Genomic DNA, 14,613 nt, shown 5'->3' on the forward strand with positions numbered 1-14,613 from the left:
TAATTGCCATATGGGAGCAAAATATAAATTGTACATGTTGAATAAACATTTTAAATCCTCCTCCATGCATGCACACGCAGGTTTTTCTAGCGCTTCTGTAAATATTTCCAGAATATTTCGTAAAAAAAATCTCAAAATAAAAAACATCTTTTCCTGAATTGATATGAACAATGTTTCATTCTGGAAGTCAGAGGGTGCCTTGACAGTAAAAATACGCTATAAAAAGTAATTTTTATATTGGGTAATGCCCCTGAACACCATGGCGTTTAAGTCCTCTATATGCCTTCTAACTCAACATCTGGCATTCAGCTGCTTGATCGGATGTTATGCAAACATTTATGGCTCGTTATGCACATTATTCAATTCATTGTGAGCAACATAGTGCAACACTTCATATGTTTAAATCATAAATGTGTGGATTGTTTCCATGACATACTCATCTATGCAGGATATGAAAAAAATAAAAAAATTGGATTTTTTTAAATTTCAGTTCCCTGACTGCTTACTAATTGAAACAAATCTTGTTAATCATTACGAATGCATATTTTCATATTACCTACCTGTTTTTTTTTCCACCTAATCTCTCAAATTTAATTCAGCATTAATGAATAAATTACAAGAAACCACGAATATCAAAAATCTGTGTTTATGTGGCATGAAAGATCATTTAACTTCATGGATAAACATTTCTCTTGTAGAGAAGTGTTTTAATTTATGATGCCCCACATTAAAATGAATGACTGGTGAAATGGTATCACACACATGGTGCAGATATTTCATGATTCACTCAATGTACAATCAAAGCTATTCAGCATCAACTAAATAAAAAAACATTCTATTGTGTTTCTCACAGAACTGATGGATGCATTTATTATTCTGTGTTTCCAACTTGCATGATGTTGCTTTATAATTTACACATTTTTATTCTTTCACAAATTTAATGGGTTTTCGTGAAAAAAACAAGCTCAACAGATAACGAAAAGTGCAAAAGTCTGAAGTGCAACAATATTTATGTTGGTGTGTGTACAATATATATATCTATTATTCTTTTGAATCGACAATTAGGGCATAGAATAAAAAAAAAAGGCTTTATACAAAAAATAATTTTTCTATTTTTTTATGAGGAGAACCCTAGTGCACCGTTTGGAAGCATTGAAAATACTTAGTGCAGTTTAGCTAAGTGCAAAGTTTAGCTCCCTATATTTTTCTGCAATTTTTTTCCATGCACAAAATCTACAAATAGAACAGCTTTCTTTCTGCACTGTATCTAGGGATTAAGTTAAGTCTATATCTACCGCAAAAAAAGATCTTCTATACTTCTTTTAATCACAAACTTTATCACATATCAATAACATGCATACCATACTAGGTTACTTTTACTTCAAATCATTGAAGATCATTGATATCAATGTATAATATCAATATAATCATTGATATCATTGAAGTTATGTGAAGGAAAAATGAAATTTAAATTTTGTGATTTAAATCAATGATTTTTTTTAAATCAACAATATTTGGCATACTCTGCACCTAGGGCATGTTTTTCATGTGTAGCAAAATTGATAGAGAAAGCCTTGTTAACCCCTTACTCTAACAAAATAATGGAAATGAAGAAGAAACTGCTAACAGGGGCATTATAATATGCATTCAGAAAACATTGCTGAGAATCACTGAACACTTTTTTTTTTACCTCTATTACACAAAGCAGATATAAACAAGATGGTTAAAAAACAAGTTTATGGTTTGCATTATTCACAGATTTTTCGTATTCTCAGAATTTCAGAATGTAACCCCCCCCCCCCCCCACAAATACCAAGAGACGACTGTATATCCTTGGCATATAAACATTTTTTTGGAGGGAAGATCAAAATTATATGCACACTGCTTTCATAAAATCACTATACACTGCATGCTAAACACAAATGAAATGAAACATAAATACTGTCATGCAATATTCTAGAACAAGCCTTTTTTTTCATTCACCATTCATTTCATAAACAATAGATAATAGCTTTTTAGTAGTTTTGCCATTTAAATAAAAAAATCCTCATACACTCTCTGTAAATCTGTCCTCGCAATGTTGAGATGAGGCATGTTAACCTCAATATTTTTCATTACATAATCACGAAGCATAACCCTTGATTATTGATAGTTTAGAAAGACTATGCACATATGTTCTGTTTTAGAACTAGATTAGAGGCTTTCCTTACCTTATACTGACATTGTTTGCAAATGAGCTGGTTGGCCAACAGTCCCCTGAATGGTAAATTGTTCTTCATTGATCGAGCAGCTCTAAGATCAGCTATGAAAGGCTTCTTACCTAAATTAGATTGGCGATCACTTGTAGTTTTCTGCAAAGAAACAATCGATTAAGCTACAGATACAAAATATGCATATTTCATTAGCACATCTGAAAAAAACTAAAACGAAGATTTTAAGCATACAATTACACCTAATACAGTGTGTCCCCCTTTCCAATTCCCACACACACACATTCTGTTTATCACCATAAATTTTCAAAGTGAACAAATTTTCCTTGGGGCCATAGCATTACTAGGGATTATAACATCAATTATGGTGTCAATCGACTGATTTCAATCAATGCCAATTGATATTTGAATATTTATTAAGTATAAGTGGTTCTTGGGAAACACTGTTTTAAATTATGTCTTGTCACTACCATCCCTTATATCTGTCTGTATTACACATTTTAACTCTTTAAAAAAACTTTCTACAATGCTTTGAAAAAAAACTTTTTAATTGTTGCTCATAGAAAACTTTTTTTTTTTCACATTTAAGAATTTTTGCAAAAGTTTTTTCTTCAGAAAACTTCTGAAAAATTAACACTATTGGCAGTGTACACCAATTTCAAATGCATACACAGACATTGTCTTTGAAATAGAAAAATACAGAGAGAAAATTGGGGAGGGGGAACAATAAAAATAGCCCACCTCTAACTTTGTGACATCCAGTAAAGACAAAACAGGTGGATTATCCAGAACTTCTTCTTCAAGTGTTGTTGTGAGAACATGAAATAATTCATGGGCATCCTATCAAAAGAGTCATTCTTGATATTATGAAATCATATCAACAAACTTTCAGGGGAAAGAAAACACCTGCATTAATTGAACTGCATATTTTTCAACTTTTTATTGTTTCCTTAAATACCAATTTCAACTATACTATCATAAAAACCAATGTTTCTTAAAAAATGTATAAGTAAAATATTTTCCATAAAAATAAATGAAAAAAAAATCTAATCTAATAAGAAATTAATTTTTTTTATGTACATAAATTACACACATACCTGCTCTTCATCTGAAATTGACCATTTCCATTTTCTCAATGCATTCAGCACTTCCATAGCGGAGCATGAACCAGACCCAGCATTCAGCTCTGCATTTAGAAAAAATATTTAAAAAACACAAAATTTCAAGCACTAAATACAGCCTGACCCTGATTTAACAAACTTAGTAACAATTTTTTCTTTCTGAAATTCTGGCAAAAATAGGGGGTCAAACCCCTATTTAATTAATAAAAAACTTCAATATAATGAATATTTTTTAAACTATCCAAAAGAAATTCTTATTTCTTGTCACCCAAAATCATAATCTGAAGATTTGACTTTCCAGGAATTGGCCTTCAGACCTTCTTTAGAGACCAACAAAAATAGGGGGAACAGAAATCTGTTCCTTTTTGAGTAAAGGAGACAATAAAGCCACTCAGAATGTAAAATATCCTTAAATTGAGTCAAGGCAAATAAGAAGATATAGGTTACAGCTTCACAGTTGATATCAGTTGCCGCTGTGGTGGTCGAGTAGTCATAGCGACAGACTCATAGCGGGCACATAGGTTTGAATCTCACTGTCGTCACAGTGGTGGTCGGCTAAAGTTGGTTTTCTGTGGTTCCCAACTTGAAGGCACAAATGCAAGCCGATCTTCCCATTAAAAAGACTTGCCACAGAGAGCAACAGACCTACAATTATTCAGTCATTACACTTCATTCATAGTTAGGAAAAATTATGGCAGCACTACACATGACAAGCATTACACAAAAACAGACTTTACGTTAGATTCACAACATGAAAGCACACATTCCGGCATGTACCAATTCGTTAGCAATTCCGTAGAGAGGTTTTCCATGTATGAGGTGCATGTGCAAGGTTAAGTAGTAGTAGTAGCAGTTGATATCAGTTGGCATGGGAAGGTTTCAGTAGCCAATCGGTGCACACCAATACCATAAAACATTGTGCTGTTCACATGTTTAGTAAAAAAATAAAGTTACTTCAAGTTTGTGCTCTGTCTTGACAAGTAAAGAATGGCGGGTCACCTGAAGTGAAAACAGTTTTTGATTACCAAAAAAATTACAATTTGGACAGAATTTGATAAAAAATTTTGAATGTCCAAACTCCTACCAAGCAATTTTTTTATGCATCCTGACTGATTCTTAAGTTTATAGGTTTTTTTTTTCAATTGTTGTAAGAAATAACTTTTAACTACAACCCCCAGAATTTTTAAACATGCCGTTTTGAGTGTGTTTTGCTTCTGATCAATCAGGTACCAGGCTGAGGGAAGCTGTCCTAATAGTATTTATATTATCAGCCCTGATAATGATTTTCTCGAGTAAACGAATAAAATTGTCAATTTATTTTTGATTCGTTATATTGGGGGATCGACTGAATGTGCAATGTCTCATACCTACCATTACTCTTATGAATCGCAAATCCAAACATTTAATTTTCAACAAGGAATTAGAATAAAATCTATAAGAATTAAGTGTTTTAGCAATAGTCACCATATATTCACCTCAATAAATGACAGAGCTGGACAAATCCCAGGTGCTATATCACCGTGGTGACTAAAATTTTCGTGTAGTTACTAAATTGCAGGCTTAGACCAGCCCAAAATGTTTGGAATTTATAGCAGCATATCTACTAACATGAAAGTCAAAAAGCCCTGAAAAAGTCAAAAGAAACATTATGTTGGACCTTTTCTGGCAGGTAAAAAAATTTTTTGGTACCTAAAAAATTGTTCACGCACCTAGACCAGAGATTTGTCCAGCCTTGATGGTATTAGGTTTTTAAATCATGCAAGAGTGAATAGCCTACATATATCCATTCTTATCAATACACATCCATTCTAACCAAAATAAAAACTGAATTCACCTTTCATCAAAGTCAGAAGAGCCGAAGATAGCACATAGCTATTTCCATCTTTTGACTTTTCTTCAGCTGTTACGATGGTGTTGAGCCAAGTGATGAACATAGAACATGAAGCCAAAGCCTGCAAGATGGCATTCAAGAAGCAGGAATTACCCAAGTTCTGCAAACCTGGGACCGCATCTGTAAAGATAAATTATATAATGATTATTATGAGCCTAGTAACCGTGAAAAAATAGAGAACAGAATTTCATCTGAAGGAAAATATGAGACTAGTTGAAGATACTTAATTACCTTGATGCTATTTGATTACAGTAAGGACCTGATTATCCAAGTAAATACAAACCGAGCCAACCTTGGATCACTGACTCTCAAATATATCTCTGAATTCAGAAAATACTGATTAATCTTAATTAGTTAAAAAAGATAAAGACATGAATGGAAATAACATGATTGCAAAAAGAATTATTTTAAATCGCTATACAGTGTAATAAAAATATTTTATGAATACAGTATAAACTCACATTAAAAAAGTACTGCATTGTAGACTACTTACAATCCACAAAATTTTGAAGTAGTAATAGTCTTCTGTCCATGAAATGAAGTAGCAGTTGACCAGTTTGTCATAATGCAAATTTCTCTTTGCATAATTTAACTGCATTTATTTTCATAAAATCAATTTACAAAAGGACCTTGAATAACCCAAACCTTGGTTAATCGTAGCTCAAATGTTCAAGGTTCTACTTTAGTTTATTTTTTGTCCCACTTGGTCGTGTTAATATGACCTTTACCCTTATTTAGAGCAAGGATGTCCAACCTGAAAAAATATCAATGATGCCCAACAAGGCAATTTGAACTTAAAATAAATATTATATATATACATATATATACTGTGTTTTGTGCCACAAAGGGAAGAAGATAGGAGAAAGCTTTGCTTTTCTTATGTATACAAAATACTAAATTGTAGGCCTAAAATGTCCTAAAATTTGGCAGTGCTGGCTTGTACTTAAGAAACTCCTGTAACTTATTCTTAGCGCAAAAGTAAGAATAATTAATTCGGGCATCAAGTCCTGCCAGCTCTGCTTTGATTGAAAATACTCTTTTAAACAAAATAAATGAGTTTAATTAGTGTGTTAATAGATGCTGCATGAGAATTTTAACATGGAATAAAATTTTGGGCAGATCAGAAAGTTTAAAATATCAAAATAATAAATTTTATACTCAGTAATAATTCAAAATATAAAAGTGTTTTGTTATTTAACATATCTATCTGGTTGAAAAAAATTCACAACATTGACAATAAGTTTTCTCAGGGCCATAACTTGGGGGGGGGGGGCAGGTGCGTCTTGTGCCCGGGCGCCGAATGCACACTTTAACTACTTCTTCTATATTACATGTGGGTGCCAAAATGCGTTCTTGCCCTGGCTGAAAAAGTATCTAGTTACGGGCTCGAGTTTTAATACTGAGTTGGTTTCTGAAGTCAAAAACCTAACCCTGATGCCCATCACGTTTTATTTTGAACTAGCTATGATACCCGGCGCTGCCCGGGTTTTCTTCAATGAGGCTTTTTTGGATCACGTGATATCTCCCTCTCTTTTTCTTGAGGGACATACAAACCGTGTCCAAGTTAACCAATATGGCGACCTGCGCGATTCATGAAATAAATCTAGATTTACACAGAAATGAATGTATATTTTTCTTTTTTTAAGGGGCGCTAGGTATTTTGGTCCCCCCCCCCCCCGAACTTCAAGTTATCCATCTGTCTGTTCCAGCTTCCAAAAATCCTTAGTTAAAGCTGTGGAATTTTTTCGATGCACTTTTCACGGGCTCATAACTAATTTTAAAATATCCTAACCCACATGAATTTATGCAAATAAATATCAAAAGACAATACGGAGACATTAATTTTTGCTTGAGAAGATATAAATAAAAAGTTGAAATCAATGTTATTGCATGAATGTCCAACTCAAAAGTAGGTCCGGCTAATTAATTCATATTTGATCTCCTGGGCTTCGTATATCTCTAATCGAACTCAATATTTCAGAAATCTAGAATTCAACACAATTTTTAAAATTATGTATGTGACAGAAAACTCCACAAAATTTCAGCATTTCTACAGTAAAATCGGCAATTTTAACACTGATTTCTATGGGGCATCATCCTTTGCCTTACCCTCAAAGTGATGCTGATGATGGTGTCTATTCAAAAAGCTCTCATTACTGGGAGGATTGAATAAAGTGGCAAACCATTATAAAGGCATAAATATTATACATATACGTACAGCATTAAAGAAACGGCAAACCATTGTAAAGGCATATACACGTCTTAAACGCATTGCTAGGGAACCACGGTAACCAAAGTAAACGTTCGGAAAGTGATTGTTGAGGCCCAAAAACCATTGTTGCCCTACGGTTTTTTGCCCATTTGGGGCATTTGCCCTGGTCTGACGAAATTTTAAAGTAGCCTATCGTTCAAGTCGGGTCCCATTTGGTATATATGCAAAATTTGGCGACGATCGATCTAAAATTGTAGATTTGTATAGAGAACATACACACACACATACAGACACACACACAGAAAATCAATTTTATATATATATAGATAAACAACTCTATTTCCCTTACAAATTGAACGCAGATAATGAGTAATTTAGATAAAATGAACCATAATATTATATTTTATATATTCTAGACTTTTTTATGTCAAAAAATTCAAAACTGTAAATTATAATTGCTATTTTGATTTAATTATTGTAATAAGTTAGCCTAATGTTTAAAATAAAACATTGTAATATGCAAAAAAGTAAGTTTTTCATCATATATGTTCAAGATACATTATAAAGAAGGGAAATCTATTCATTTCTTTCATGCAGCACACGCCAACATGACACCCCTAGACTGTCATTAGTGGAGTTGCAGCGATTGGCTGTTATCTCTAATTTTGCAACAAATGTTATTTTCTTTCTTCTACTATTTTCAGTTCAATTCAGATCTGTGAAAGTTCCATTCCATACTTGAGTGATCTGAAAATGTGCCACGGGCCACTTAACTTAAGTGATCTGTAAATGTCATTTCATTTTCACAAAATTAGGTTTGAGAGGGCAGGCCACATCAGATAACACCTAGGGCCACATTTGGTAAGTGGGCCAAGGGTTTACCATATATGGCTTAGAGGGTGGGTTACAATGAATTTCTCAAAAAGAAAAGAAATTTTGACTTCTTAGCTTTCAAATAGCATTGAAATTAACAGAAATTGATTATAACACCACACACACATATAAAGGCATTTCTTTTTAAAAGTTTAATTTAAAAAAATATTTTTTGCATTAAAAAAATAAATTTTTGATCATCTGCAGGGTGGCACAAACACCCCCCCCCCCATACTCCCTGCGTGCGTCTTTGATCCCACCTATATGCATTAGGAAGAGCTGACAACATTTTGCTGATTTGACTTGTTTCAGAACAGCTGTAAGTGCAAAACGCAGATACCATTTTATGCAGATTTCATGTGTTCAAAACATTATCCAAAAGCATTCATTTAGGTTTTTGATGTTTGTCATGCCAAAAACCCAACCCTAATTATAATGTTATGTACAAATAAAGGTATGGTTTCAAGTATTAATGATTATTTAAGTAATTTAATAACTGGCCTCAACATCACATATATGGAGTAAAAGAACTTTTTTTAAACACAGCTATCTGTTATAAAAACAGTACAGCAGATGTTTATATACATACACGTAGATAAGCAGTTGAAGAAATTTTGGTAGGTAAAGAATCTTCTTGAATTGAAGAACATTAAATCATTCTATAGTTTTCCCTTCAGCTTTTATGCAAATTTATTCAAATTGCATATTTCATAAGAAAAAACATTTATATATTGTCCAAAGTAATTCTTTAGACTCAAAAATTATTTTACAATCATAGTAAGTATTTATTCTTTATATAACAGTCACTTTAAACATTATATGCAATTAACGTGTGTATTTCTAATGGGAATTTTTATATTGAAAAGCAATATTTCAGGTTTTTGATGCGACAGTTTAAACCGTCAAAAACTGCCACACATAAAAACACCAGCCAACCCAGCCCTCAACCAAGTCTATGTCTTTCTATAGGTATTGTTAGCTTCCAAGGAATGTAACCCAATTCCGGGCTTTTTAAAACAATAATAAAACTATTGAACTTAGTATATTCCAATTGCATAATCTCAATACCAGTGGTTCCTACCCCATTCCTCCATCAATCAATACTTCTATCTACTGTTTGATTTTCATTCCCCAAAAGTCGCTCGTTGCTCGCGAGCACAAAGTCTGATACATCTCTTCCTTTTTTCAGCAGCTGCTCAATAACTTCCTACAGTATGGTCTCCAAAAGCTTACAGCATACTCCAGTCTAGGACAAACTAAGCCTCGGAAAAGCAGAATGACTTTAGAATGTGAAGAACCTTTTGGAAAATGAAACCAAGCATTCTATTAGATTTTTTTATCGCCGCTGAACAGTGCTTAGGAAACCTAAGCCGCTCTCAACAATAATACCCAGATCGGTGATCCTAGTTGCATCTAAAACAATAACACCTTTCAACTTGTAAGTGAGACGTGTGTTGAACCAAAATGAGCGACCATGCACTTGTCAATGCTAAACACCATGCTCCATTTATTTGCCCATGCTGCAATCCTGTTTAAGTTGGTCTGGAGCAACTCTCTATCCCTTTGATTACTCATTACTCCCATTAGCTTCACATCATCTGCGAATTTGCTAGCAATCCCATCAATACCCTGATCGAGTTTATTGATAAAAAAAGTGAAAAAAGTATGGGGCAAGGGACACTGCCCTGAAAAACTCCACTTATTACACCCACCTAATCAGAGAATTTCCCATTCACCATAACCCGTTGTGACCTATCTCTTAACCGTGATTCTATACCATTCAGCAAGTTGCTCCCAATCCCTTTAAAAAAAACATTTCAAGAATTTACCATGTTGGACACAATCAAAAATGCCTTCTAGAAATCAAGATAAGCAGCGACGACGTTTTTGCCCTTACCTTAGTCGTGTGATCATAAAAGCAAAGAAGGTTGGTTATATATGACTTCCCCTTTCTGAAATCATGCAGATTATCTCACAATACATTATTTTCGTCTATCCATTTCACCAATTTCCATTTGATAATAATTTCCAAAAAAATTTTTCGATTTATCATTATCAGATGGTCATTTAACATACTTAATGACCATCTTAAAAATTGATGACCGCCTATCTCAATTGATATTTTCTTTCCTTTCCCTGTGAAGCTGATAGCAAATTCTAGAATAGAGCTACCAAAATATATTTGTCTCAAACATTGACAGATCTGACACGTTGAAAGAACGTGAACCATCATTTAAACACTTGGATTTTCATGCAACAAATCCCTCCCTGAATTTAATTGAAAGTCTGTTTAACTTGTTAGAGAAGTGTCATTTGATTCTACTTGTATCCACCAACAATCTTGGTGAAACATTGATGCAAATCTGTCCAAAACTAAGTGTGGAAACATTGCATGACCTGACAACCTCATGGGCAAATGTGTTTAATCTTAGTTAAAAACGGTGCAAAAAAGAGTTAGTGACTTTTTTTGGCCAGGCAGTGTACGATTTCATGCACTAATAATGGTAAAGACTAATACTAAATTGAGTCAAGGTAAATAAGAAAGCATATGTTACAACTTTTCACAGTTGATATCAGTTGGCTTTAAAAGTCTTGTATGTGCTTTGTGCCCGATGTCGACCCCCCCCCCTACCACGGGACCATTTCAAAAGTAAGGTTCATTCTGCTATAAATAATGGTAACAATATGAATAATAGTGAGTCTGGATTTTCGACAATTGAGAAGTTTGTTCAGAATTTTGTTCAAGCAAATTAACCAAACCTCAAACGAGCATTATTAGAACTTTGTTTAAAGACAGCTTTTTTGATTCAGAAATAAAGTTTTGGTGCAAGTGCTGCTTAAGGTGACCTTCATGAGCCTACAAAACAACCACCCCATTACATTATGCAAGTTAATTGAAACTAAATTCATATTTTTGCTAGCCATTGCTAGCATACCATCCGTTCTTACTACTATGAGTTTGTTCATAGAAGGTTGATAGTTTTTCCAAAGTGCATATTTTGAGATGTTCTGCCTTCCCCCATTGTGATTTTTATGGATAGAAAAAGCATTTCAGTCACATCATAAGCCAGAAGAAACAGAACAATGTAAGTCACATCTTGAATACCCAGAACTGATACCCAGAACTGACTTTTTGTCAAGTACAATCAAAAAACACTGTGCAATTACGGATACTGCTTTCAATTGATCATGCAAATTATGAGCTATTACCGTTTTCTTCAGATCAACATATTTCATTTAATTTCTCAAGCCCAACTGAAGATTATTTTTTTTGACAACCAGGAGTATGTTTATTTTTTATTTATACAATAATTTTGGACGAGGCCTATACATGAGAATGGGATGGATGGTGACAGAAAAAATGTTTTACATTTTCGAAAACATAAATGACATTGGTGAATCCATGACAGTGGAGTTGAGCAAGTTCCAGTTAACTATAGTATGCAGAAAGAAGCTAAATTTAAAGCATTCCGTGGAAGCAAAGATAGAGTTTATCTTATATGCCTGGTCAAGTGTGATAGAAATATACATTGGCTTGGAGATAATACCGGAGGTATCAAAATTTAAATGTCCATGGAGAATTTTAAAAAGCATAGTTAATCGAGAAAAAAGGCAGTGTGTACTTAGATGATTAAGTTTTGGTTCGGAAACAGACACAAAGGAGGAACAACTGTTGTAGATAAAGCAAGTGAATTTATTTTGTTTTGATTCCAGCTTCTCGATATTGCTAGCAGTGTAAGGGGTCCCAAATTTCAGAGGCATAAGAGAGAATTGGAAAAATATAGGTTTGGTAACAAAGGGGAGTCTAACATCACGAGTTCTTATTGAGGGTATTACTGGGTTTAACAAACAATTTTCCTACTTCCCCAGAATTCAGGAATAGGAAATCGCATCAAAAAAATTTTCAAAAAAGAGTTGAATTAAAATTCTTAGTCCTTTCTTAATTCTTACAGCCTTAATCCAAGTCTAAAAACTGATTCACACAAACAGACTTTAAAAATTGGTAATCAATCACAAAGAAAAGAACTATCTAAATGCAGTACTACATAGGTATGTACCAGGGCTGGATAAATCTATTGCTTTACATGCCTGAAACATGTAAAATTTTGACTGGGCATGTATTTTTTCAGCCATATGGCTGACACTGGCATAGAAAATGCCGATTTTAGCACATGTATTATTTTGAATTAGGTACGTGGCCGACTGAAAATTTTTAGATTTGTTCAGCCTTAGGTATATACATAGGCCCCAACCAATTGAAGAGCAGAAAAGTTTTTGTCAAAAAATTCAACCACTGTGACAATTTTTTTTAATCTGTCACCTTTTTAAAACAAGAATTTTCACTGATTATTCAGAGAACTTTCAGTGGAAGTCACTGACCCGCAACAGCAATGCACTTTCAATGTGTTGTCCATCCTTTTTTATTAAAGGGAATTATTTACATTTTACTGTTCAATGCCAGTGTAATCATTTTTGACAAATGAAGCACTTTTATTTCTAGCTCTGCCGAGCATTGTAACTATTGTTTATGCTTCTGCATGCCCTAAAAATACAGAAGAAAATTGAATGCTAATGGGTGGCATCAGAATCACCAAACCTAGAATAGGCCTATGTATCCAACTGCTTTGTAAAGCAAACTTGTTTTACCCATACACCAAATGTGGACCATAATTTTGAATGATAAATGTTAGTTACTGAACAAGATCATGAAGTAGTAAATACAAAATTATTTTCCCATCCAGACAGAAGATTTTAATGACTACTCTACTCAAAGTTTCAAACTAAGCAAATGAAAAATTAATAAACCAAATGGTCTACATACTCCCCCCAAATATATATAACTTTAAAACAATATGATTTCTGCTTTGGCAGAATCATTATTTATATAATTGCCATCTACATCTGCATTATTTGATGATATATATCAATAATTCCCTCGTCAATTAAAATTAATCACACGAATTTCGTTGATAGGATTCGGTAAAAAGGGACAAAACCGAGAAAGTAAAACAAAGGGAGGTCATTTTATCAAAAAGTAGGAGAAGTAACACAAGTGGAAGCCCTGAGAGAAAGAAGATTCTATACATACCCACATATATGGGTAAAATTAATTTGAATCATACTACCACAATCAAACTCAGAAAATATTAATCCTTCTTTTCAATGAATCAAAATCCCACCTGTAACCATCAATTCAATGTTATTCAATTCAATTATGAAGCTGGATTTAAAAAAAGTAAAATATCAAAAAAGTACAAAATTTCACAATAAAGCATTTTATTTTACTTTATGCATCGTCACAAAACTTCTTTACCATACATATATATATATACACACACTCATGGTGAAATCAACAATAAAAAAATACAATAGCACTACACAAAAGGATTAAATTTTCTTGATTACGCAGAAACCATGGAAATAGCAGAGATTCAGATATCTCGACATAACCAAAGCGTTGAAAATAACATGGAGGCTATCAGGACAATTATGAATGAAATTCTACTGCAAAGGATATATTTTTCCCCACAAAAATAAAACTTCCTTCACTCATGGAATAATTAATATATGTGTGTCCACTCTACGCATGCTCTGATTTCTTGAAAGAATATATGTTTTGCTCTTTCCTCCCCTTTTTTTAACCCATGTACGAATTGGTTGTGACAGCATCGCCATAGATGATTTGAGAGGCATTGTCGCCACACAAGTCCATTTGATGTGGCAATGCTAAATGGTTGCCCATGAGTAGCTCTATTCTCAAGTTTTTATCCCGTAAAAATTATGCTACGGCTCAGTAAATCCCTAGAGTGCAATGCATAGCATGCGTAGTGTGAACTTGCAAACATACAAGATACCTGCACTAAACACATCACACTAAGCAACCATATTTAAGTTTGACTAACTGAACACTCAAAAAACATGTGGTACACAAGTCAACTAATGATTTTAATATTATGAAAGAATGCTATAATACTTATATAAAAAGGCTGAGAGAGTGACAAGCAACAGAATATTTACACTGCCATTCTATTTATGCGACAAGTTCCCCAACACAGAATGCATAACCTAACATGAATTTACAGACAAACTCTCTAGAGTTCCACTTCTATATAACTTGAATTTTCTTCCGTATTTTCAAGTACAATAAAGCTTTGGATTACGAGTAAGTCGGTTTAAGAATGTTTTGCGATGTTATTTATTTATGTTCGCGTTTTCATTCTCTTTCACCGATTAAACAGTGCTTGACAAATCCCAGACACAAGGCCACCAAGGCAACTAAATAATTGGTATTAACGCCTACAGTTT

General features: G+C 33.5%; 1 protein-coding gene across 1 annotated transcript in view; it reads right to left on the minus strand.

Moving 5' to 3' along the window:
• Positions 1 to 14,613, minus strand: part of Usp30 (ubiquitin specific protease 30) — a 42,543-nt gene that overhangs the window by 11,348 nt on the left and 16,582 nt on the right. The window contains exons 2-5 of the mRNA XM_089243263.1: positions 5,166 to 5,342; positions 3,308 to 3,396; positions 2,952 to 3,050; positions 2,211 to 2,351 (exon numbers count right to left, since the gene is read on the minus strand). Of these exons, the coding sequence (XP_089099389.1) occupies positions 2,211 to 2,351; positions 2,952 to 3,050; positions 3,308 to 3,396; positions 5,166 to 5,342 (506 nt within the window). The remainder of the gene's footprint in view (positions 1 to 2,210; positions 2,352 to 2,951; positions 3,051 to 3,307; positions 3,397 to 5,165; positions 5,343 to 14,613) is intronic.

This window comes from Pholcus phalangioides, unplaced genomic scaffold (genome assembly GCF_987345545.1).
Source record: "Pholcus phalangioides strain wild (caught in Gottingen) unplaced genomic scaffold, Ppha-v1.0 ptg000015l_1, whole genome shotgun sequence".
Lineage (NCBI taxonomy): Eukaryota > Metazoa > Arthropoda > Arachnida > Araneae > Pholcidae > Pholcus > Pholcus phalangioides.